At 44.7% G+C, this 26600-nt stretch overlaps 2 protein-coding genes across 4 annotated transcripts; both read right to left on the bottom strand.

Moving 5' to 3' along the window:
* Nucleotides 1–6722: 6722 nt before the first annotated feature.
* On the bottom strand, nucleotides 6723–15841 carry LOC115198846 (6-phosphofructo-2-kinase/fructose-2,6-bisphosphatase 3). 2 transcript variants are annotated; one of them, XM_029761185.1, is made up of 13 exons: nucleotides 15481–15841; nucleotides 12908–13036; nucleotides 12454–12550; nucleotides 12182–12323; nucleotides 12004–12060; nucleotides 11701–11825; nucleotides 11291–11498; nucleotides 11046–11192; nucleotides 10846–10950; nucleotides 10482–10674; nucleotides 10036–10265; nucleotides 9822–9844; nucleotides 8347–8458 (listed from the first exon to the last, which is right to left on the bottom strand). In XM_029761185.1, the coding sequence occupies exons 1-13, from the start codon at nucleotides 15551–15553 to the stop codon at nucleotides 8452–8454; spliced, it is 1536 nt and encodes a 511-aa protein (XP_029617045.1). In that variant the 5' UTR covers nucleotides 15554–15841; the 3' UTR covers nucleotides 8347–8451. The 2 variants fall into 2 exon arrangements, with proteins under 2 accessions (XP_029617044.1, XP_029617045.1); XM_029761184.1 differs by lacking the exon at nucleotides 9822–9844 and having other exon boundaries at nucleotides 6723–8458; nucleotides 15481–15840.
* A 1692-nt stretch (nucleotides 15842–17533) lies between these two features.
* On the bottom strand, nucleotides 17534–25511 carry LOC115198840 (splicing factor 45). Of its 2 annotated transcripts, XM_029761171.1 has the most exons (13): nucleotides 25240–25510; nucleotides 24548–24955; nucleotides 24294–24410; nucleotides 24031–24197; nucleotides 23683–23801; nucleotides 23420–23473; nucleotides 23123–23261; nucleotides 22783–22934; nucleotides 22192–22254; nucleotides 21674–21750; nucleotides 21470–21568; nucleotides 21026–21098; nucleotides 17534–17945 (listed from the first exon to the last, which is right to left on the bottom strand). In XM_029761171.1, the coding sequence occupies exons 2-13, from the start codon at nucleotides 24674–24676 to the stop codon at nucleotides 17842–17844; spliced, it is 1293 nt and encodes a 430-aa protein (XP_029617031.1). In that variant the 5' UTR covers nucleotides 24677–24955; nucleotides 25240–25510; the 3' UTR covers nucleotides 17534–17841. The 2 variants fall into 2 exon arrangements, with proteins under 2 accessions (XP_029617031.1, XP_029617032.1); XM_029761172.1 differs by having other exon boundaries at nucleotides 24548–25511.
* Nucleotides 25512–26600: the final 1089 nt, after the last annotated feature.

The raw sequence follows: 26600 nt of genomic DNA, 5'->3' as shown, positions 1-26600 counted from the left end.
AAATCACCCCACCCTCCTTCTAATCCTCTGCCTCTCTCGCTCTCTTTCCCCAACCGCACTATTGAGCCTGACCCACTCAGGGATACGTTGGCCTCCACAGTGACTTTATAATTGATCCCAGAGAGTGATGTAAAGTGATGTGTGGAGGCTCACGTACCCTTGAGCGGGTCAGGCTCAATAGTGGAAAGGGAGGGGGAGGAGAGATGTAAATGAGAATGATTGAGGCTGAAAAGTCTGAAAAGGGGAGTGGTGGAGACTAGAGTGTATTTCCTGGAGAGGAAATGAACATGCACACACAGGGTGATGCCATCTGTACCGATGCCAGTTGGCACTGCTGTGTCCTCCACAGCAATCGTGTTAGCCCACAGCAAGCTTTAACCCATTTACTGTAGTCAGGGAGGCCCAGATTTGACCTCCATTTTATAACCCCCTTAAGCTTGTACACCAAATATCTCAGACCGAATGTTACTCTAACTTCCCCTCAACAGCAATCCTTCCCAGCCCATCTGGCAGTTTCAGCTGGGTCATCATGGCTACAGGCTGTCCTAACTTGAAACACTGCCTTTTGTTTCTTTAGTGGAAATATCAAAACAGTCACAGGAAATACTGAAACAGTTGGAACCAATTCTAGGAACCAATTCTTATACAACAGAACCGCTTGTCTATCTGCCTATTCATCTTTATTTTCTTGTCAACATTTGGACTCCAATATTGTCCAATGAGGGAAAAATAAAGTGACACCAGAAAGAGACAAGCCCTCGGTTTGCACTTAATCAGCCTATTCTTAGGGCCTCCCGAGTGGCGCAGCGGTCTAAGGAACTGCATCACTGTGCTTGTGGCGTCACTACAGACCCATGTTCGATCCCAGGCTGTGGCACAGCCAGCTGTGACCGGGAGACCCATGAGGTGGTGTACAATTGGCCCAGCATTGTCCAGATTAGGGAAGAGAGGGATGGAATCTCCCTGTCAATGACCCCCAGACAAAGAGAGAGAGATGGAAAGAGGAGTGGCTCTGTGACTGTCCCTCGTTTCATTTCCTTTTAGGGTTACAGACAGGTTTGACAAACACAGGCCTTGTAAGTGAGTTTGACAGTGAAGGTGTGTCAAGGTGTGTCTTGTGATTGATGCAGCAGTAATAAAGCCATTTAGGACTGTTTACAACGTGATGATTAATGGTCACAAGGTCGCATCATGATTACATTTTCCAAGTTTGTGTGTGTGTGTATATATGTGATTGTACATGTACAGTGCCTTCAGAAAGTAATTCATACCCCTTGACTTACTCAACATTTTGTTGTGTTACAGCCTGAAAAATGTCAAATTGCTTTGCCACATTTTTTGCAGTATTACATTAGTGCCTTGTAGCAAACAGGATGCACGTTTTGGAATATATTATACTGTACAGGCTTCCATCCTTTCACTTTGTCAATGAGGTTAGTATTGTGGAGTAACTACAATGTTGTTGATCCATTCTCAGTTTTTTCCTATCGCAGCCATTAAACTCTGTAACATGGTGAAATCCCTGAGCGGTTTCCTTCCTCTCCGGCAACTGAGTTAGGAAGGACGCCTGTATCTTTGTAGTGAGGGGTGTATTGATACACCATTCAAAGTGTAATTCATATTTGACCATGCTCAAAGGGATATTCAATGTCTTTTTTTTTACCCATCTACCAAAAGGTGCACTTCTTTGCGAGGCATTGGAAAACCTCCCTGTTCTTTGTGGTTGAATCTGTGTTTGAAAGTCACTGCTCAACTGAGGGACCTTACAGATAATTGTATGTGTGGGGTACAGAGATGAGGTATTCATTCAAAAATCATGTTAAACATTATTATTGCACAGAGTGAGTCCATGCAACTTCTTATGTGACTTGTTAAGACTAAATAAGTTCAGGAGCAAAGATTTGCTTAACAAACGGGTTGAATGCTTATTGACTCAAGACATTTAAGCTTTTCATGTTTTATTAATTTGTAAACATTTTGTAAAACATTATTCCACTTTGACATTATGGGATATTGTGTGAAGGCGAGTTACATTTTTTTTTTTTAAATCTACATTTAACCAATTTGAAAATTCAGGCTGTGAAACAACAATATGTGGAAAAAGTCGAGGGGTGTGAATACTTTCTGAAGGAACTGTATATGTGTGCGTGCATGTGTGTGTGTGTGATTATGCTGGGTAGATCAGAGGGGTCAGTTTAGACTGACAGGATTACTGGGTCCGTCTTCTCAGAACATGATCTGTTAATGAGGAAGAGCTCATCACCTTGGAGAGGACAGAGAGCTGAGTCATGACACAGCTGTGTGAGTGAGAATGTATATCAACATTTTTAAATGAACTTCCCCTGAACGGGGACATGACCCATGAGCAGAAATGAAATTACTTAGCACTGCAACACTAGTTTCCCATACAGAACTTGAACAGATAAAGTGATTGGCACCAGTTAGTCAGTGCAGCATTAGGGATTTATTTGTGGAGCGCTGGCTTAGCAGAGACAGTTACAGTGCATTCGGAAAGTATTCAGACCCCTTGACTTTCACATTTTGTTACGTTACAGCCTTATTCTAAAATTGATTTTTTAAATAATCCTCGTCTAACATAATACACCATAATAACAAAGCGAAAACATGTTTTTAGAAAACAGAAGTACCTTATTTACATTAGAATTCAGACCCTTTGCTCTGAGACTTGAAATTGAGCTCAGGTGCATCCTGTTTCCATTGATCAACCTTGAGAGGTTTCTACAACTGGATTGGAGTCCACCTGTGGTAAAATTCTATTGATTGGAAATTATTTGGAAAGGCACACACCTGTCTATATAAGGTCCCACAGTTGACAGTGCATGTCAAAGCAAAAACCAAGCCACGAGGTTGAAGGAATTGTCCGTAGAGCTCTGAGACAGGATTGTGTCGAGGCACAGATCTGGGGAAAGGTACCAAAAAAGTTCTGCAGCATTGAAGGTTCCCAAGAACACAATGGCCTACATCATTCTTAAATGGAAGAAGTTTGGAACCACCAAGACTCTTCCTAGAGCTGGCCGCCCGGCCAAATTGAGCTATCAGGGGAGAAGGGCCTTGGTCGGGGAGGTGACCAAGAACCTGATGCTCACTGACAGAGCTCCAGAGTTTCTCTGTGGAGATGAGAGAACCTTCCAGAAGGACAATCATCTCTGCAGCACTCCATGGAAGCCACTCCTCAGTATAGGCACATGACAGAACCCTTGGAGTTTGCCAAAAGACACTTAAAGGACTCTCAGACCATGAGAAACAAGATTCTCTGGTCTGATGAAACCAAGATTCAACTCTTTGGTCTGAATGCCAAGTGTCACGTCTGGAGTAAACCTTGCACCATCCCTACGGTGAAGCATAGTGGTGGCAGCATCATGCTGTGGGGATGTTTTCAGTGGCAGGGACTGGGAGACTAGTCAGAATTGAGGGAAAGATGAACAGAGCAAAGTACAGAGAGATCCTTGATGAAAACCTGCTCCAGAGTGCTCAGGACCTCAGACTGGGGCAAACGTTTACCTTCCAACAGGACAACAACCCTAAGCACACAGTGAAGACAATGCAGGAGTGGCTTCGGGACAAGTCTCTGAATGTCCTTGAGTGGCCCAGCCAGAGCCCGGACTTGATCACGATCGAACATCTCGGAAGAATCCTGAAATTAGCTGTGCTGCGACGCTCTCCATCCAACCTGACAGAACTTGAAAGGATCTGCAGAAAAGAATGGGAGAAACTCCCCAAATCCAGGTGTGCCAAGCTTGTAGAGTCATACACAAGATGACTCCAGGCTGTAATCACTGCCAAAGGTGCTATAACAAAGTACTGAGAAAATGGTCTAAATACAAAAAAAAAATTTGCTTTGTCATTATGGGGTATTGTGTGTAGATTGATGAGGGAAAAAAACGATTGAATCAATTTTGAATATGGCTGTAACGTAATAAAATGTGGAAGAAGTCAAAGGGTCTGAATGCTTTCCGAAAGCACTGTAAACCAGAACCATGTTCCATTCATGACTCTGACTGCAGCTTCTCTTCTCTCCCACAGAGATTATCACACACGCATACAGTCATGCATATACTGTACACACACACACAAACACACTCACATACACAGGGAGAAAGCCGGTCTGCACCACCACATACAGAACATACAAACACAGACGGAAACATGGCCCAATAGCCTACAGCCAAAACCAGGACTCATTCTTTATGTATAACCATACACAAGCGAGAGTAGATGGTCTATGCAGGTATCTGTCACGTATAGAGACTGAGTCTATCAAACATTAGTTCAATCTGAGCTGGGTATGCAAAATCCAATGCAAATGAACTTTCCTGAAGTTTGCTTGTGTGCGCATGAGGTCATGTGACTGGGTCGAGACAAGTGTACATGAGAGTAGTCACATACACTCTGGCTGCTGTAGACCAAAACCCCAGCCAACCCAGCACAGACCAACCGGGCCGTGAATCAGACAGCAGCGCCTGCCTGGGTTGGCAAGTAGCAGAAGTGTACGTTTGGCTGGAGTTGAGTCACCGCAGCATGCACGCCACAGTTACCTCACGCTCCCTGCACAAACCCCATCTGAATGCATTATACAACGACAACACAGCAACAACTATCAAGAGCAACATCTTTAACTCTGCCCAGACAACATCGTCTGACTATTTGCAAGACAAAAACCCCTCGACCTTGCAATCATGAGTGATTGAGTTACATGTAACTGCAGTCATGTGGCCACTGTAAATAGTACTGTATTGCCATCTGAGCTAGAGTGCTGCTGGCCTGCCCTTGGTTTACACATCAACCCTCTGGCCTGTGCCATATCAACAGCACATGACATGGGCCTGATGGCCTCAGCTGTTTTATGGACACTCTACTGTATCTCACCAGGTCAAAGGCCACTGGACCACCATATAGAAATAGGTTGTGTCACAAATGGCACTCTATTCCCTATATAGTACACTTATTTTGAGCCTTACGGGCCTTGGTCAAAAGTAACAGGCTATAGGGAATAGGATGCCATTTGGCATGCAGCCATAGAATAAATAGAGAAGGTTGCTTGTCTCAGATATGCTATCACTATCTTTCTTTCCAATAGGGCGATACATGGTAGAGCTGGGTATGGGTTGAGAGCCAGTGGTTTATAGACTGCTGTAGTGCTGAGGGCCAGAGGACAGAATGCTAGGCTAATCCTGTCCAGCACAGTACAGCACAGGGATTCCCTGAATGTAGGACACTCTGTACTGCCATGCAGCTCTGTGTGTCTAGACAATAGAGAAACGGACAGAGAAGGCTTGGACCCTGCTATACTAGGAGGATTAATAATGGATAAATAATGCCCCTGTTATTACACACATGAACCTTCATTCCGGAGCACTGTTTCAGAGCCTTTGTTGCATCATTGACTTCTCCTTTGATGTCCGGCTGACTGAAATCTGACAGCCAAATGAGAAGAGTAGGGGAGAGAGGAGACAGGAATAGGGGTAAATAACAAGAGGAGTTTGGCGAGAGCTGGACCTACGTCAGTTCAACACAGATTTAATTAATTGTATTGTGTCCAATTACGTTACACCAGTGTTTGTTAATCCTGGCCCTGGGAACCCAAAGGGCGCATTTTTGTTTTTGCCTTAGAACCAAACACCTGGTTTGAATCATCAAAGCTTTTGATGATGAGTTGATCATTTGAATCAGCTGTGTAGCGCTAGGGGAAAAAAATAAAAATCGCCCCCCTTTTAGGTCCCCAGGACTAGGATTAAGAAACACGACGAAACACACATCACTGTTCTTGAGTGTGTGTTCTACTGACCTGTAAAACAGCTACTCCAACATGTTTTACTCCATGGACTGTTTGGGAGTGACTTTTTAACAGAGAATGGTTTCATTCATTCTCAGCACCAGACACACAGAGCTACAACAGGTAACTGCCAACACTTGAGTAAATGAGGAATACAAAGTATATTGAAAGCAACTGTGGTTCGAATTAAATAAGCAATTAACATCCCATCATGCTTAGGGTGATGTATAAAAATGCCCAGGTGCCCATTATTTTGGCAACAATGGCTAGAATAAGAGATCTCAGTCAACAGATCTCAACCCAATTGAACACTTAAGCCGGGAGATTCTGGAGCGGCGCCGAGACATCGTTTTCCACCAAAGTCATCAAAACACCAAATGATGGAATTTCTCATGGAAAAATGGGGTTGCATCCCTCTAATAAAGTTTCCAGATAGTTGTAGTATCTATGCCAAGGCGCATTAAAGCTGTTCTGGCTCATGGTGGCCCAATGCCCTATTAAGACACTTTATGCTGGTGTTTCCTTTATTTTGGCAGTTGCCTTAGGTCAGTATAGATGTTGACAGCTAGTGTTGAGATGACTCTGGCTCTGTGGTGACACTATTTGAACAGATGTGTTTGAATGTGGCATGGTACAACAAACTCCAGATTCCAGTTTTTTTTAAAGTTTCTGGTCTCCCTCTCCAAAGTGAAACACATTGATAGGGTGTTTGCCTATCAAGTAGTGTTTCTACAGGCCTCAGCACTCTCAATACACTTCTATATTGTCCTATAGTACCTTTTAGAATCGCAAGTGTTTTGGTGACAATTTAGTTGCTTTAAAGGTTCTAGCATACTTCTCCAAAGGGAAACACATTGTTAGGGTGTTTGCCTTGCTGATAGTGTGCCCAACAAACATAAATAATGAAGATATGACATCCACAAGATGGCTTATTTTCCTGGAGATTTATTGGCCCAGCAAATGCAGAATATACAAGTTGTCCTCTCAGACGCTTTGCTTGTCATACACAAGTCATACACAGTACTCAGGCAAGACCAGGTGCCATCTGCTCCAAACGATCATCTAAATATACATATAAATAAATCGTTTGAGAAAAAATGTCTTACAAAAAAAACAAAATTCAAGTATCAGAAGCAAACAAATGAACAAAAGTAGTACTACCAATATGATATGCAGAACATATTTGGATGGCTAGCAAAACAACTTCAAAGCCATTTTTCTCAGTTTCACTGTTGGCGTAGTTACTGCGTTTAACCTTTGTAGGGCAGAGTAGTACACGACTTACAATTAAGTATGAATCAGCCAATTAGAGAGCAGTACAAAAGAGCATCTACAAAATACCTTTCCACTCAGTTCTAGACTTGAACATTCCAAACGCTGAGCATTCCTTCAAGTCTGATATATTTACATGTCTATTTACAGAACGTATTTTCATAACAAAGATATAAGTGCTCACACGTGTTAGCAGCTGGCTTACAAAGACAAGTGAATCCCGTTATACTGCATGTTCTCTGAAGGTAGCATATGTCTGAATTTCTATGGCCAGCTATATGGGTACAGAAGCAGCATTGGGCTTGCAGGACAAGCACTAGGCACTCTAGGTCCAAATCTCCTTTCGGAGAGAAAGACAGAAAGAGACAATTGGACACAGTCATACACACCACTCAATAGGAATATCAACTTTGCTGTGCAAAATAATCATTCATTTCATAGCATGAGTACACCGGTTGTTCAGTAACAGTATGATACTCAAATCTTTAGAAATAAAATCATAACAAAAAAAGTGAATAAGTGCTCAACATCAACAAAAGTGACAAACAATTTGGGTAGTCATTATTTCAGAGGCATTCTTATAGGAAAATGTTTACATCGTAAACTAAATGATTCCATCTGGTTTTAAAAGAGTGATATTACCATGGATACATGATTCATCACTCAGATCTCAGGAGGGTGTCAATAAATGGAGATTTCAAATATTTGGCCTGGTTCCAGCTCTCTGAAGGATGCATTGCTGAGTGCCAAGTAGTCACTCAAACCAGATATAATAGTTCCTTAGAATCACAGAGCTATTACACTAATTAAACCATAATTTCAGAGTGAGCTGTCACCACAGATTCACTTCGGAGGAACCAGAGAAAGCAGAGTGGTTGAGACATGTTGTACAGTATTGTACAGTAGCATACATTATGTTTTACTGGTACATAAATATGCTATAGGCTATGCAGAGCCATGGCCGGGTCCAGTCGGGTCTGTCGGCTGTAGTTACATAGACCCAAGACCCGGCTCAGACCGGATGGAAAATTTTGAATTTTGGACCCGGGCCTGCTCGGGTATTTCGGGTGGACCTGTGAAGACCTCTAATGTACAGTGTTATCTCTCTCTTTCCCAGAGGCAAAAGTGTTTGAACTACAAGCACTGGCAGATAACACAGACCAGACACTCACTAACACGTCTGTGTGAGAAAAGAGAACAGAAGTGCCTTGTGATCTCCAGAAAGAGGAAGATGGGGGGGGGGGAACACAACAATGTCCATTTTGGTGACATTGTTGAATTCTCTTTGCCGGCTTTCACTTCCTGGGGCCTTGGATCAGGTGACGAGGCAGTGCGATCTCACTGGCAGAGCTGCAGGATCTCATGGCGATCGTTGGACTTTCTCTTCATGTTCTGAGGGAAACAAAAGCCTAAAATGGTTAAGAAGACTTGGGGAAACCATCACAATATAACAAAACTAACTAAAAGTCATCTGTGAGACAAGACACATAAAACATAAAGAGAGGGAAAGATCCTGTCCTATAGACTAAGTGACTCCAGGCTTAGCATGAGATGACATAACATGACAGAGGTTGTGGTTTTGCTCAACCATGTCGTCTGAAGCCTCAATGTGCTACTCATTCATATTCCATGGTAAATTTAAACCATGTGTGGGCTCAAAAAACGATTATCCAATCTCCCTATCCCACGTCTAAGTACACCACAACAACTAACTATAGAGCTACAATAGGTGTGTAAGAGTTTGTCTTTACTTGTCTATGGGTGTTACTCTACACTGAGTGGACAAACCATTAACACCTGCTCTTTCCATGACATAGACTGACCAGGTGAATCTAGGTGAAAGCTATGATCCCTTATTGATGTCACTTGTTAAATCCACTTCAGTCAGTGTAGATGAAGGGGAGGAGACAGGTTAAAGAAGGATTGTTAAGCCTTGAGACAATTGAGACATGGATTGTGTATGTGAGCCGTTTAGAGGGTGAATGGGCAAGACACAAGATTTAAGTGCCTTTGAACGGGGTATGGTAGTAGGTGCCAGGAGCACCGGTTTGTGTCAAGAACTGCAACGCTGCTGGGTTTTTCACGCTCAACAGTTTCCCATGTGTATCAAGAATGGTCCTCCACCCAAAGGACATCCAGTCAACTTGACACAACTGTGGGAAGCATTGGAGTCAACATGGGCCAGCATCTCTGTGGAATGCTTTCGACACCTTGTAGAGTTTCATGCCCTGATGAATTGACGCTGTTTTGAGGGCAAAAAGTGGTGCAACTCAATATTAGGAAGGTGTTCTTAATGTTTTGCACACTCAGTGTATAAGTGCCCCTTCTGACTGTGACAGGATCTTTTCCACCCCCTGAATAATTATCACCTGTCAATGTGTACCTGCAGAGTCTGAGACACAACAACACTTCTACTACAGAAAAGCTGGGAGGTAAATCTAGCTGCTTTCTCACTTTACCTTTGAAACACTAAAAGAGAGACGAGTTTCAGACAGTGAAGGATGGTGCAGATGGGCGGAAGTCTTTAAACAGAACAGAAAATACATTTCAAATATAGACGTTCTAAAGAAGTGAGTGACAGAACAGTGTGTAGGGGTTGCCGTAGTAACATGAAGACAGCAAAGCTCGTGCAATGCTCTGACATCAGTTAGAAGGAATGCGAGGCTGGAACGGTACACAGGACGTGAGGTCATAGTGAGCGGGAAGATGGGAGGCACTTGGCACGTATTCCTGTAGGAGAGAGACAGGTACTTACAGGCAGACTTTGCCCAGCCAGTGCTGCACGGTGAAGAAGAGAAGGAAGAAAGGATGAAAAGAAAGAAAAGAAGAGTGAACGTTAAGAGAGCGAAGAGACAACAGTGTAGAATGGAAAATTGCTGAGAGCAGGAGAGAAAGGGATAAGAGATGTCCTTCAGTAGTTTTGAGGAGTCAAAGATGTGTGTGAGAGAGAGAGAGAGAGAGAGACTCACCTGTCCGGCCAAGGTGAGGTGGGAAGAAGTGCAGAGGGACATGGGCAGCTCCTGGAGGGGTTCGTCCAGGCCGTCGATGCGGGGTTTCTTGATGTTGGGCTCGGGGCTGGTCAGGGGGGTCACACTGTTCCTCCTGATCAGAGTCCCAGGATACTTCTTCATCTCCTCTGGTCTCTCTCTGTGGGTGTTCACCGCTTCCACGTTGAGCGAGATGGACTCTACCTTGCAGCCTGCACACAGAGTAAAGACACACACACACCACAGTCAGAACAGATATTTAGACCTCACCTTATTTTTCCTGCCCTAGACAAGCTAGAGAACATACAATTGACCCTAATGCCCAATTCACACTATAGAGCCAATCTGAACTGTACTATTCTGTCTCTGATATTTTCCGGTCACATTGGCTTGGCTCGGTAATGTGAAAGGTGTACACAAGTTCTCACCGTAGGCAATGGGGGTGAGCTTCAGCACCGTGTGGAGGGGACACTTCAGGTAGGGCATCTCTTCTGCACTCTTATCCAGGAAGTAAGCCAGCAGACAGCGCATCACAGCCTGGTGACAGATAACCAGAACGTTCTCCTGTCTCTCCAGCTCCATGATCACTGGCTCCACCCGCTGGACCAGGTCCTGATAGGACTGGAGGGAGGGAGGGATAAGACAGAGAGAAAGAAGAGAGAAGGGTTAACTTGAAATTTTCACAGACACATCAATTCGCAGAATTTGACACACTAGAACTATGTCCATGTGTAACTGTACAGTAGTTGGCAGTAGCAGGTTGATTCTAGCAGTATATTGTACTGTGCTAACCTCTCCTGTGGGGTAGCGGTAGTAGTACTTGTCCTGGTCTCTCAGGGCAAACTCCTCAGGGTACTTCTCCTTCACCTCATCGTACGTCATCTCCTCACACACCCCCTGTGCACACAGCACACACCTCACATTAGAGCTGTTTAAATGAAGCACCACACACACAGTCCAGTGAGTGGTCTATTCTAGTGTGTGTGACTCACAGCGTCTATCTCGTTAAGGGCCTTCCACTGTTCGTAGGGCACTCCCAGGCTCTCAGCAGTCTGGATGCTGCAACACATCTGATTGGTCCACACCTTCAGATCCGTCAAGTTCTGCTCTTTAACAAACGTCGACAACGCCCCAGAAAACTACACAGAGAGAAAGGGGAAAGAGTAAGTGACCAGAAAGTGTGTGTGTGTGTATTCATGTGTCAACTTAGTGTGCGTGTGTGTTTCTACTCTCGTACCTTTCTCCCCCTTGGCGACAGCCCTGAGTCTCCCCCCAGGCGTCCCTGCAGGTTGTGCATGCTCTCTCCATGGCGACACAGGTAGATGGCTCTGGGCTGGACGTGGATGTTCATCAGGTAGTAGACGATCTTACTCTGGACGTGGTCCTGGATCCGGTTCACCAGGAACCTTCTGCCTACATCTATCACCTTGATGAAGGACAGGCTCCTACGTAGGGGGTTAGACCAGGTTTAGTCTAGGGCCTGAATTCACAAAATGTCTCAGAGTTCCATATAATCTTATTTATTATTATTTAAAAGGCCAAACTGATTCTAAATCAGGTTTAAGCCATTCTCAGATCACACAGTAAACAGTAGCTAGGGTCAACAGGTATAAACAGTGAATAAGCTATATGAGGTTTAGGGGCTACCTGTCGTACTGGTCTGGGTCCAGGGGTTCGTAGTGAACCCTGTAACACTCTATTCTCTTATGGAAGTCCTCCATGGCGTCTGTCTTGTTGCAGTCCTGGTAGTCTGGGCAGGACACCTTCACTTCCTGTCATGGGAGGAAGTAAAAGGTCAGGTGACGACGTAAGACACTCATTAAGAATAACATTTTAGATATTACAACGTCAGTAGCTAACGTCAGGCTGCAACATTAGAGGAACCTTGCAGGAACATGAGCCAACCAATAACATGTTTCTTCAGATGTTCTGTTCAGATTTCTGACTCACCATGATATTTGTGGCAATGACGCTGGGATCATCACACACCGACTCGATGAAGAAGACCTGCGCACACACATTTAGAGTCATTTTATCATCTTTACATTGAAAGACATGATGAGTCATTCGATCACGTATCTGTTTGAGATTGCATCAAGCCTCTCGTAACCATAGAAACACCACTGACCTTGAAGCCGTTCTCACTGCCGAAGTCCAGGATCATGTCTCGTCTCTCACGAGTAGTGTTGGTGGCATCGAAGACTGCAACCTGGCCTCCCTCCTCTGTCAGGTAAGACTCAACGTCCCTCAGAGCTGCTAAGGCACATTGTCTAAGCAAGAAAATAAATAATCTCTGTTAGCCTTGTTTCAAGTGCACTCTGATGATCAATGACATCACATGAGGCTCAGAATTTGTCATGGTAAAATAGAGAGTAGGATGGGGAGTAGAGGTGGACTCACTGTCTGATTTTCACGGCACTCTCGTTGTCGGCCTTGAAGAAGTCATACGAGCTGTAGTTCTTGACTGCTTCTCTGCGATACTCTCCCACGTTGAAGACTGGAGGCAAAGAACAAACTAACAATGGTAAATAGAATGCTCTGGAGGGAGAAAGTGAGCCCAAGCCCAGTTTGTGGTAAATCTGCAAACTAAAACAGAGGAAAAGGAACTAGATGAGATGGCAGGAATTCCGATTCAAGAACAATAATCCAACCTCCGCCTTGTAACCACAACGTTCCTCTTAGTGAATAAATACAACAATAAGATCAAATAAACATTTCTAAAATGGAGGTCATTTTAGGGCAGTGTGAGGCACATTACTATGACCAATAACAAACGTTACTAATCTGTTAGCTACACCTGTTGATGTGTCTCGTCATGTGCTGAGTGTGTGTACCGTGTGTGTGTGCTGTGTACCTTTGGTGGGCATGCCGATCCAATTGAGGTATCGGGTGAGTTTCTTGGACATGTAGGTCTTCCCCCTGGCTGGCAGACCCACCATCACAATCACTGTTGGGGGGTTGGCCAGGTGTGGGGGCCCCGTCGCTAGAGACAGAGAGAGGCAGAGATATTCAAATATTGTTCAATAGCCATACACACAATCAACCTGATTAATCGTGTACTCTTAATTTACACACAATAAAACGTCATCTTCATTCAGTGACAAATGCCTCTCATTCACACGCTCCTACCAGCTCTAATCCACTTTCCAGGACACAGTACCTCCTCGATGGAAAAACAGCTATAAAGCTATTAGGTCATCACTCCCTCCTTTCCCTCCCTCTATCATTCTCCCTCTATCATTCTCCATCTATCTCCTTCCCTCTCTCATTCAGTGTCAGAGAGCTGTACATCTTCTTATAGACTTTGGGAGACTGAGGCTCTGTCTGTGTGGCTGGTCCTTGCAGCACAGTGATGGTCATGGTCATGGGTAAACACTAATAGTAATTCCCTCCCACCAGTCTGCTCTGCTTCCTCCAGCTAGACCCTTCCCCAGTTCCCCAGAGGTCAACAGTCTGCTCTGCTTCCTCCAGCTAGACCCTTCCCCAGTTCCCCAGAGGTCACCAGTCTGCTCTGCTTCCTCCAGCTAGACCCTTCCCCAGTTCCCCAGAGGTCAAGATGGTGTGTCTGCCTGCAGACACTGCTGAAGCTGTCTCTCCCCCCTCCCCCAACCTGATTGAACAGTCGGCTGATAAACCTCCTACTAGAGAGATGGTTCCAATGTCAGAACCACTGTGCATTAGTCAATGCAAGTCAGTCTTTAAGGCATGAAAGTGTTTATGGGTATTCGTTTTCATTGCCTGAATCTTCATGTAATACAGACATCACCAGCTATTGGTGCTTTCAAGACAACTGGGAACTTGGGGGGGAAACTAGGTCAAATCATAATGTCAGTGATCTTCAGGTCAGAAAGTTGGAGTTCTAGAAATTATTTGTATTTTTTGTACCTTTATTTAACTATGCAAGTCAGTTAAGAACACATTCTTATTTACAATGATGGCCTACCAAAAGGCTCCTGTGGGGATGGGGGCTGTGATTAAAAATAAAAAATAAATGAAATATAAATAGAATACAAAACACACATCACAACAAGAGAGACAACACTACATAATGAGACCAAAGACAACGACATAACATGACAACACAACATGGTAGCAGCACAAAACATGGTACAAACATTATTGGTCACAGACAACAGCACAAAGGGCAAGGTAGAGACTGTCAGTAAGAGTGTCCATGATTGAGTCTTTGAATGAAGAGATTGAGATAAAACTGTCCAGTTTTAGTGTTTGTTGCAGCTCGTTCCAGTCGCTAGCTGCAGCGAAATGAAAAGAGGAGCGACCCAGGCATGTTCCAGTTTCCGATTTGCATTCCGAGTTGGATGACCGTTCAAAACGATTTTCCAAGTCTGACCTCGTTTTTTTCCGAAGTCGGAGATTTCTGAGTTGCGAGTTCACTGTCGTTATGAACGCGGCATAAACTAATTCACCTCTGTATGACACACATCAGGACAAACACACTGACGTCAGTGAATTAAGCAGTGCCAATTGAGGCGGTTGATATTGATCAGTCGGCTCTTTACAAACTGCCGTCACTAGTTACCACAGCCACAAATTCATAAACCCCGCCTATTTCTGCAATTTCTCAGCCATTATACAGCTCGCGCCATGCGGACACGCGCGATAGTTCGTCCAATCCCGACGCGTCTGCATGATAAATCCCCCCGTCTCTCCCACCCACACAACGGTTCCTGGTTGTCACGAGCAGACCACAGCCACAAAGTCATACAGGCCGCCTATTTCTACAATTTCTCTTATTAAAATGTCATTTTGAACATAACCCTTAAACTAACCACACTGCTAACCTTATACCTAGCCCTAACCTTAAATTAAGATCAAAGAGTTATTATTTTTTCTAACTTTGTGGCTGTGGTAACTCGTGGAAACTAGGGACCGGATGGGGGCTTGGTTGCTATAGTGAGCACTATCAACCATTACCCTCTATAGCTACTTGTGAATCCTGACCTGACTGCGTGCCAATGGCCAGTTTGGATAGGCTAGGCTAATAGGGCATATGCTTTTAGCATAATTACAGTAATTACACACATAGTGTACTTTTTTTTTTAAGTCGGTAGGTTCATTTGAAAACTAAGCTGTTTTAAAATTATTCTGTTGAATGGTTTCAAAAAGTAGGCTACCTGCTGTATGCCACGCCAATTGAAAATAAAGCCATGCGAGTAAAACATCAAAACATGCAATCACATTTATGTTCTTATTTCAACACATTCTATGCACCCTCGAACTTAAAGTTCAATACACTACATTTTGCAACAACGTTCCATGATTTCTGGTGACCGCTAATGTAGAATCAATAGCATAATTATCAAAGATAATGCCATGTAATACATTTATCCTATGGACTTTTTCTAAATGAAACCTGAATGAATCAGATGGGTGCTGATACCAGCCGCGGGTTAGGCAACTACTTACATCGCCGGGGGACTGCCGGTTTGTCATCCTTTGAAGGAATCCAGATCTTTTGTATCCTGTTCTGAGTAAGCATTCCTAGAGGGTAGTGAAATAAAACACGAAAGAAACCTAGGTTTCCCAATAATATCGGTCCCCCCAAAATACCACCGTTACGTGCTTTCAGATCAGCACGAATTAAATAAAAACAGTAGGATACAATTCAAAAAGGTTTTGGATCGGCTGTCGTTCTCTCTACCAGATAAGTAGTCTGTAATCAAATATATTGGCGAGCTAAGCAGTCGTTAAGAGCTGCTGTGTTCTATTCTAATAACGTCAGCCTGTGCCGGTGTATTAATCTACCCCGCTGTGTCCCAGTTCCTTTATTTAAACTGTCCCAGCAGGAAACAACTTGACATCGATGACATCCACCGGGGCGCGCGCTCTCGGGGACACTGCGCTCCCTTGTGGCTGATGACGGTAATCCACTATAATGGCAAATGGGAGTATCCCGTCGGTGCACGTGCATAATTGCACCCCAGTAAACCTTCAGACAGGAACAAATATGACCCATAGAGAGGTTTTTACAGCATTTGCGGTCTCCAAATATTATGTAGTGTCAAGCCAATGTCTTATACGGACACTTTCTGGTGCAGATTAATATTTATTTGATGCAAATCAATAGAACAATTTGGCAACAACTATATCACCCTAAATGATCAAGTGAAATATTTTTCATTCCAGCAACACAGGATATGGTGAAGGAAAATACAAAGCAGAGAAGTGCTGGGTTTCAAAATAACGGGCTCCACTCTCAATAGGCTGTTTAATCTCTTTTGGACAGACTCTGCATAAAACAGAAAGTGACAAACTTTGGCAAGAATTTTACTACTGGGTAACAGATGATAGGCAATGTGACTGCCATAGTGGCACGTAGACTTGCCCTGAGCATGGCTACAGCCTGCAGTCATGTAGGACCATTCGAGTTTGTATCATCAATAAACTTAAGATACCAGTGAAAGGATTTGTCCAGTGAATAGAGAGAATAATAGTATTGTGCCATTTGGATCAGATTATTTCTAAGTTCTTCTTGTTCGAAGTGCAAGGTGTATATTTCAGAGTGGGGAAGATACAAAAAAGTGCATGTGTTTGTATGTGGACCCGTCGACCTCTCCACACACACCTCTTCATAGCCTAGTCTACTTCTTCACCCCTCTGTTTCTCTCCTGAACCAGGCCAGGTCAGAGCCTGACCCAGACCCCAATCACCCACACTAAGGATACTAGGGAATACCTCCCCTTGACAAGACTGTGGCCCAGTCTGGGTGCCAGGGGAGAGACCCCCCCCCCCTTCCCTAATACACATACTCTCTACCCTCCTCCCCATGCAAGAGCCATGCATGCTCTCCTTCCACCCTCTGCATGCCCGACCTGAAAACCTTACCCTCATAACCCCCCCCCCCCCCCCACACACACACACGTAATCTCAATTTTGCTTTACCCAAACATATTTGTTTTTCTAGCACAGGAGGTTGGTGACAGTTGAATTGAGGAGAACAGGTTTGTGGTAATGGCTGGAACGGAATGATATCAAAGACATGGTTTCCATGTGGTTGATGCCATTCCATTCACTCGGTTCCAGCCATTATGAGCCGTTCTCCCTCAGCAGCCTCCACTAGTTTCTTTGTATCTAACCTTCATTTGAGGTTAGTCCTAAAATCTGAGAGTAGAGAGTCCATGTCAATTTAATTCCCTTTCTATGAATTAGCTCATTTCTGTGTACTACCCGATCGGAATTAATTTGTTCTGATTTAATCCTCCACAGAGATCAGTCATTACGACAGTCCTCTAACTCTCCTATGACCGCTGTCTGTTTTACATAAGATCTGAATGAGGCTAGAGGAGGGAGGGCTGTGTTTCTTTCATAACTGCCCCAGTACCCCCTCACCGTGCCGGGCTATGTAAAGATGGAAAGCTGAGGGTCTGGTCCTCTGAGAGCCTCTTATGTCAGACAGAAAAAAAACTGGGCTTCCTAGACTACGCTCTGCCCTAGAAGAGTGAGAGATTAAAACAAAAGATTTTAAACAAAAAGGAACATTTATTTCCAGGTTTCAATTGTACAGGTTCATACTAGGACACAGAAACCAAGACAGTAGTTCATTACCTCACATACAGGATTTTTCTGCTGGCAAAACAGAAACTACAAGTGAAACTCTTCAAAATACAGACACATTGTGCTGCTGTTGAGATTATAAATGTTTGGGCTACTTAGAAACAGAAAGAGCTACTGGTGATTGCCGGTGTGTGTCAGAGCATTTCTTCTGTCCCTGTGAGTATGGATGAGGTGGGCCGTAACGGTTCAGGTGGGATGGACCGTGTGTGTGTCTCACATCTGCTCTCCCAGGTCCAACACTCTGAATTTATCCTGGTTATAGAAGCAGGCTTTTACCACCCGACCACCAAAGAACCTCCCGTTCAGATCCACCACAGCTAGAAGACAGGAAACAAACATTATTTATTAACACTGCTGACTTGACTTTTCTATCAGTTTAGGCCAGACAGGTCTGTAATATCACTGCCGATGTATCATTGAGTGAAGACTAGTGAGGAATTGTGTCGTTTTGTTCGTTTGGACAGTGAACAAACATACTGTCATCCTAACACGGTCTATGGGATGGTGCTCCTCTTTGATAGTCTACAGTGTTTTCATCATGGACCGTAATTCATGCTATCAAAGCTTGAAAAACCAAAACGTCGTGGCTTTCAGAGGCTTTGGTATTTCCTGGTATTCAAACACAGCCGGGACATCACCCAAGTTCCCAGGAGTCTCTCCTTCCCAAGAACATCACAGATAAACAACAACAAACAGTCCTGGAGGCAGAGTTCAAACACACACCAAGTCTACAGTAGTGAGATGGACACTGTGTGAGAGTTCCTTATCAACACTAGGCACATAACCTCATAGGGGCGTGTGTGTTTGAGCAGTGATGACAAGTATATATTCATCCTAACACTAATGCCGGGACATTCCCAGTAAAACAGGCACATGTGTGGACAAAAGATGGATTCATGTGCAGAGCCGTGGTGTATTGGTAACACCACCCGGCAGAAGTCACATGTCTCCTCACCGGACACTGGGGTTCAAGCCCAGCGCCCACCTTTCCCATGGTTTCTCTACCACTTGCCTGTCTCCCCCTTTGAATTCCTTACTGTCTAAACAAAGTCAAAACACCTGGAAAAAATAGTAACAATGTGTGTGTCCAGTCTGGTATTAGTAGCATTATCTATCCTCTACAGAAATGAATAGGGTGTGTGTCCGGCCCAGTCTAGGGTGTATATATTATGTAGGCCGTGTTGCTGTTCCCTTAGAGGATGTGATGTAACGGCGTGCGTGGAGGGACAGGGGGTTACTGGGACAGCTGTGATGTAACACCTATGGGTACAGTCTCACCTGCTTTCTGATCTGGGACAACCCATTTAAACTGGCCCCTGCATTAGCCTTATTACAGACGTAACAGTGATACACACACACCCACCCCCCAGTTACACACACACACCCAGCATTTAGACACACCCACCCACCCACCAGTTATACACACACACACACACACACCAACCAGTTACACACCCACACCAGTCACACACACACCCATTATACACACACACACACACACACACTCACCAGTTACACACACCCACCAGTTACATACACACACACCCAACAGTTACATACACACACGCGTTATACACACACACACGTTATACACACACCCAACAGTTACATACACACACGCGTTACACACACACACACACCCCCGTTATACACACTCGCACACACCCGTTACACACACTCGCACACACACACACACACCCCCGTTATACGCACACACCCTTTATATATACAGACAAACACACACCCACCAATTACACACACACACACACACACACACACACACCCAACATTTAGACACACACACCCACCAGTTATACACACACACGTTATACACACACACACACACACACGTTACACACACAGGCACGTTACACACACACACACACACACACACACACACACACACACGTTACACACACACACACACACACCAGTTACACACACACCCAACAGTTAGACACTCACACAACAGTTACACACACACACCCACCAGTTATACACACACACACACGCCAGTTATACACACACACACGCCAGTTATACACACACACACCAGTTACATACACCAGTTACATACACACACACCAGTTACATACACACACCAGTTATACACACACGTTATGTTTCACTATATTGGATCACTCCAATATATTGTTATCACTCCGCGGCAGAGGGATACATCCGAAGTGAGGACTTACAGATTTACTCCAGTGTCACGGCTGGAGTGTGCCCCTATATATAGACCCCACAGCTGGGGTCTGCCCCTATATATATAGACCCCACAGCTGGGGTCTGCCCCTATATATATAGACCCCACAGCTGGGGTCTGCCCCTATATATAGACCCCACAGCTGGGGTCTGCCCCTATATATAGACCCCACAGCTGGGGTCTGCCCCTATATATATATATATATAGACCCCACAGCTGGGGTCTGCCCCTATATATATAGACCCCACAGCTGGGGTCTGCCCCTATATATAGACCCCACAGCTGGGGTCTGCCCCTATATATATATATATATATAGACCCCACAGCTGGGGTCTGCCCCTATATATATATATATATATATATATATATATATAGACCCCCCAGCTGGGGTCTGCCCCTATATATAGACCCCACAGCTGGGGTCTGCCCCTATATATATAGACCCCACAGCTGGGGTCTGCCCCTATATATAGACCCCACAGCTGGGGTCTGCCCCTATATATATAGACCCCACAGCTGGGGTCTGCCCCTATATATAGACCCCACAGCTGGGGTCTGCCCCTCCCCCCTCTATTTTCCCTGATCCAGGCTGTGCTGGACAGGACCAGGATGGCGGAGGATCGTCTGCTGCTGGTGGCCCCATACTGGCCCAGACTACTCTGGTTCAGCCTTCTCCTGTCCCCGTTGTCTGGGACACCTTGGCAACCGCCCCTGAGACCCGACCTGCTGGGGGAACTCTGTGTCGTCCGAGACCGCACTGCCTCAGTCCATTGGCTTGGCCGCAAACGGCACCAATGGTCCATGTTAGGGTTACAGGAGGGCGTAATGAACACCATGCAGAGCGCAACGGCGTTGGCTACAACCGCGGCATACCAGTTGCTCTGGCGGTTGTTCTGCTCTTGGTGCACTGGTATTGAGGTTGTGCCCGAGTCATGCAGGGTGCAGTATATCCTCCAATACCTGCAGTCTCGCTTGGATGTATCCCTCCGACACGGAGTGATACCAATATATTGGAGTGATCCATATAGCTCACATAACCGTGGTTACATACGCAACCTTCGTTATACACACACACATAAATTACACACACACACACGTTATAGTTATACAGACAAACAAGCACACACACATCTTACAGAAACCTCAAGGACATACACAAACACATAGAACACGTTAGGTTGTACTGACCTTTGATGGCAGACTCGACTCTCTCAAACTCCAGAAATATCCTCACAGCTTCATCATCTGTCACCTGGGCAATCTGAGGAGAAAACAGTTTAATACATATCATAAACTGGGTGGTTTGAGCCCTGAATGCTAATTGGCTGACAGCCGTGGTATATCAGACAGCCGTATACCACGGGTACGACAACATTTTTATTTTTACTGCTCTAATTAAGTTGGTAACCAGTTTATAATAGCAATAAGGCACCTCGGGGTTTGTAATATACGGCCAATATACCACGGTTAAGGGCTGTGTTCAGGCTCTCCGCGGTGCGTCGTGCATAAGAACAGCCCTTAGCCGTGGTATATTGGCCATATACACAACACCCCCTCGGGCCTTATTGCTTAATTAGTCAACACAATATGACTAAGCACTTAACCATACACACACAGACTTATTCCTCTCACCTCAAAGATGACACATTTGATGACCTTGCCGTATTTCTCACACTCTTCTTTGGTCTCCCCTTCCAAATCTTCATCTACTTCTCCTCTGCCCACCATGTTCTAAAACACACACATACACTTTATTGGACCTATGCACATAAACAAACACACAAGAATTTACAATAAATACTCACGCACAGACACAAAGACACACATAGCACTCACCCGTAGCAGCACGACTTTGGTGGGGCATTTGAGGATCTCTGTGAGGGGGTTGGCCTCTGACTTCTTGGAGGGGTCCACTGATGGGAGAAAGAGAGCAGAACATGTCAACAATAGGTAAAATAATTGAATATACTGGTAAATGTAAACAGAAAGACTCAGACTGTAGATTGGACCAGAATGTGGACCACAACTGATGTTTTAACAAAGCTAGTTTATCAATCAGATGATGAGAGTGTTAAGGCACTAACCTTAACCTAGAAAATATGCACTAATTGAGTTTATCAACCATCATAATCTAGGCCCAAAATAAATGTGGTTACTAGTTCCATAATGAAACTTGACACACATTGAGATGAGCAAACTGTATAACAAAAAAAATATAGAATTTGTCTGTCAAAATTAAATGGTTTGAGATAAGAATAGATGGAGACAGCACAGACATGGGACGACAAGACACATGGGGCGAAACCGGATGTGATGCGTCAAGGTAGGGAGGAAGTGATGTAACAGTGCCAAACCTATTGAAGCCGAGCCCCAGCCTAAAGGCTCAGCTGCTGCCGTCTGGCTACTGGATCCTGGTGCTTTAGAGAGGGGGACACACACACACACACACACACACACACACACACAAACAAAACGGGGAAAAAAAGAACACACACAACTAAGTTCACAAATGTTGAAGATTAAAATCATCAATGAATGAAAAATACCAATTAAAAACTGAATCTTGACTGAGGATGACCAAACACACAGCTACAAATAACGTTACGTTACAATAGACAGTCTTGGAACTAGAAACCAAGACCATTCATTCTGGGCCTATGTAGTACATGATAAAAATAAAAACATCTGGGCAGGATAATGTAACTAAAGGAGACAATGAAAATAAGCTGGTATCTATCTTATCTAGTAGAAAGAGATCATGAGTATTGGTGATAAAGAGAAAAGAAGGGGGGGTAGATGGCGTGCCTATACATGATAAGAGATCTGAGAGAAAGACAGGAGAGCTGAGAGAGACAGGAATGAGTGACAGAGAGACAAGGAAATGAGTGAGGGAGCGAGACAGGGCAGTGAGACGGCAGAAAGTGAGATAAGAAGCATGGCGTTACTCTTCTCAGTGGCGTCTCCTATGATGATCTTGCCACCCCTCTTGCTGGTCTTCTCTACAGACAGGGCTGTGCTGAGACCCTGCTCGTGTTTGCCCAGACCCTGGCCCTCCCGGAAGCCATACTTCTGCATGATCTTATGGGCCACGGTCCCTCTGGGGAGACAGGGACAACATCAGATAACACCACCGGACAGAACACTGAGCTGCTGCACTATACAGGTTGATGCCATTAGAGGGCCAGTGTTCAGGCTATTTCAGTGTGTTGTGTTCTGAGTTGGGTACGTGAGACTACATACAACTAATAGGACATTCTAGCCCAGTGGGGGGGGTATCAGACTCACCCCATGTTGGCCAGGAATGAGTTGGTGGGACCGCCAGGTGGCGAGCGGGGGCGGTCGGAGTCCTCGTACATGGGGGGAGGGATGGCTGCTTTAGAACCACGGGAGGGTCGCATGTCATCCTCATAGGAGTATGACGAGCCTGGAGGGGAGAGACAGACAGTCAGTTAACACACCCACCTCATCCTGATGAATCATGTTGAATGTCATCCTAATGTTGAATAACACTGCAATCTACTGGACAAACTCCCCCACATCCCAAACAGACAGACACCAATCCCTTTGTGAGCCATGACTCACTGTCTCTACTATCCACGAGCGATGAGGGTGGGGCGATGGCTGCTCCACCCATACCTAAAAGAGAGACATGGGTAAGAATCAAGGGACATAGTCTAACCACCACATACAGTCAGACACATTATCCTGACGTATTCACAACATTATCCTAACTCCTTAAGTTAAGAACAAGCCCATCTGCCTAAATAATGGCACATAATAGTGATGATAACTCTGCTGTGAAGGCTCAGTGTGGAGACCAGTGAAACCAGAGGTAGTCTACTCACTCCTTTTCCTCTTCTCCTTCTCATAGTCCTCCTCCTCCTCATCTGACTCTCCCTCTGCCGCGGGGAAGCGGGAGAATCCACTCGGAGCGCTGCTGCCCTCGTGTCGGTCCTTCCTCTTCCTGGACAGGAAGCACACATCAGGTCAGAACGAAGGACAGAACATGGACTGAAATGATGTGGTCATCGTCAGGTCCATATTCCTACAGTGTGAAAACTTCTAGAAACAATACGTCCTCCTCAGTTTCCTTAGGGATATAACATTCTAACTTATGTCAACAATAACAACAGAATCCTGTTGAATGTTCTGGGAGTGTAGCTTTGGTGCTGATCGGTAAGAGGAGGTCGTACTTCTCTCTTTCCTCTATCTCCTTCAGTCGTTCCTGCTCCCTCTGCCTTTGCCTCTCCTCGCGGTGTCTCTTCACCACCTTCTCGTAGTCGTTGGGGAACATGGGGTCATACTCATCAGCCAGGGGGATTAGAGCGTCCCCCGAGGAGAACCCGCTGGGTCCTGTGTCCTGACAAACATCACATAAGTCACACATAATTAACACACATTTCACATAGGACACCCTAACAAATACTTGTGTCACAGAAACACACACAGCCCTCACCTTGAGTCCTGCTGCAATGTGTGGGGGTGTGTCTATTATCTGTCTGTCATCAGCGGAACCTCCTCTCTTTAAGTCGATGACTGGAGCCAGGACAGTACCCTGCTTCATCCGCTGACTCTGAGGGGAAAACACACAACACATCATCCATACCTCTGGATGTGGAGACGAGGTTCATATATATGCTTTTAGTAAGCATAGCTTTGAGTCATTCCTGAAACAAGCTTTCATCAACCTGCGGTGCCATTGGAACCCACCTTAGCCTGAGTCAGAGCTGCCTTCTTTACTTTCAGCTGTGACTGCAGTAGCTTAAAATTCTTGGACCAGCCCTCGGTCTTGGTGTCACTGGTCGCACTCCCGACGCCCATGTCGTCGTAAAGCGACATGGTTCTCAGAGTTTAAAGACACTATGGTCACCCCACTTCGATACCGAAGTAACTTTTTCGTTGCAGGTTAGGAGAACGTACGCAGTAAATTATAATACTTGACTTAGTATGTCAGGAGAATTAACGTAGCAGGTTCAGACACTGAGCTTAATGTTAGGAAAAGGGTTAGGGTTAGCGAAAAGGCTCTCCTAACCGGCTAGGAAAATACCTATGTATCGAAGTGGCGTGAAAAGAGTGTGCCCCTTAAAAATAGTCCTGGCAGTGGCAGGATAAATAGACCTGTAAATAAAAGCAGTGTCAACAAAGAAATAGGTAACTGACATAGATAGTTAGAGCTGTCGTTTGGATTGCAACTGCACATCACACAATACACTGAGCAGAACATTACCAAAGACAGTCCAGTAGGTTTAAAAAAACGAATTACATTGCATTTGTAAGGACGTAGCCAGCTAGCTAATGCGTTACTAACAATCAACAACAATTGTATCGGTCTTTAGTCGCAGAGGCACACTAACAATATTTCCCACAAACAACCCCTTTCCAAATAAGACTCAAATACTCACCTTATAAAATATACCTAGTAGCCAAATAAATCGTTGTAATGCGTAAATATGTGCCTTTTTATCAGCACATATCGCTACATGGACTTCCAAATCGATACAATAAACGTCATCAAAAATTGTCAACTTCTTCTTCTTTAAAATGGTATAAGTGGACCACAACCTACTGCAAATTGCATACACTGCCACCCACTATACTGGAGTGTGAGGCCGGTCACAGCTGTTTGAACGTTAAATGACGAGACAGAGGCATTGATGCGATTAACCAGTGTTGTTCAGTATATTGCAATACATCCGGGTATTTCCAGCACATCGGTAAAAACACTGGAGTTGCAGTAATTAACCTTTACCAACAGATGGCATCACTGTGCCATTTTACACCCATAACAACAGCCTCCTATTAATCTATTCTCTTATCGAGCCCTGTGTTTCTGCCTACTGTTCTGAAGTGTGAATTAATTACGCTTTGTGACACAAAATGGGAAAGGATAGGGAAAAGGCAAGAAAAATTGCCCTACCAACTATCCCTACACCTATTAAAAACTCACCACTATTCCACTACTTTGCCCTATCTGATCCTACATCATGCAGGCCCGGCAGCCTGGGAGGACGGGACACTATTGTTCAACACACCTTGCACATTAATGAGCATGAGATTTCTGAACAGGCCTCGAAACCATTCCAGGACCATCAGAAGCACCAGCCCCAAAAGTAGGTCCATTTACTACAGGTAAGCTCCATCAGTCCGCACTGTAGTTCTACCAATCTGTTTTACAGCGTCTGCGGACGATACATCATGACTAATCCGATATCTCTGAGCCTCTCTAGCCTCTCTCTGTACCTGACATCCACCAAATCCTGCACTGTGTTCTCCCCCACAATTACAGCACTTAACCTTCACATCGCTTCCACATTCACCGTAATTACGTGCCCCTCCACAGCTACATGTCCCATTCAAAACCCTGCAGTGCATATGGGACAGGTTCTCTAACATTGAATCTAAGGAATCCTAGCTGTATTTTTCCTGGTAAGACTTTCTCAAACCTCAGCATCACTGACAAGCTTTAACTTCTTTGACCCGCTTTCCTACTGATCAACCTTTTGGCATTAATCACTCTGCCTCCCTTCACATTGTCTTTAATATTATTTGTGGACATAGATATTGGGACCCCAGTGATGACTCCCCTCAATCTAGCATAAGCACCAGGGACATGGCTTTTAATCTTCTTCCCATTAAACTTGTCCATTTTGAGAATCTTCTCTTGATATATAGTCTGTATTTAGTCTCACTATTGTTATTTTACTGCTGCTCTTTAATTACTTGTTCCTTTTTATATCTTATTCGTATTTTTTTAAACTGCATT

Source organism: Salmo trutta, chromosome 8, assembly GCF_901001165.1.
Source record: "Salmo trutta chromosome 8, fSalTru1.1, whole genome shotgun sequence".
Classification (NCBI taxonomy): Eukaryota; Metazoa; Chordata; class Actinopteri; order Salmoniformes; family Salmonidae; genus Salmo; species Salmo trutta.
The sequence above is the reverse complement of the archived record's forward strand: the minus strand, read 5'-3'. Positions and strand labels throughout refer to the sequence as shown.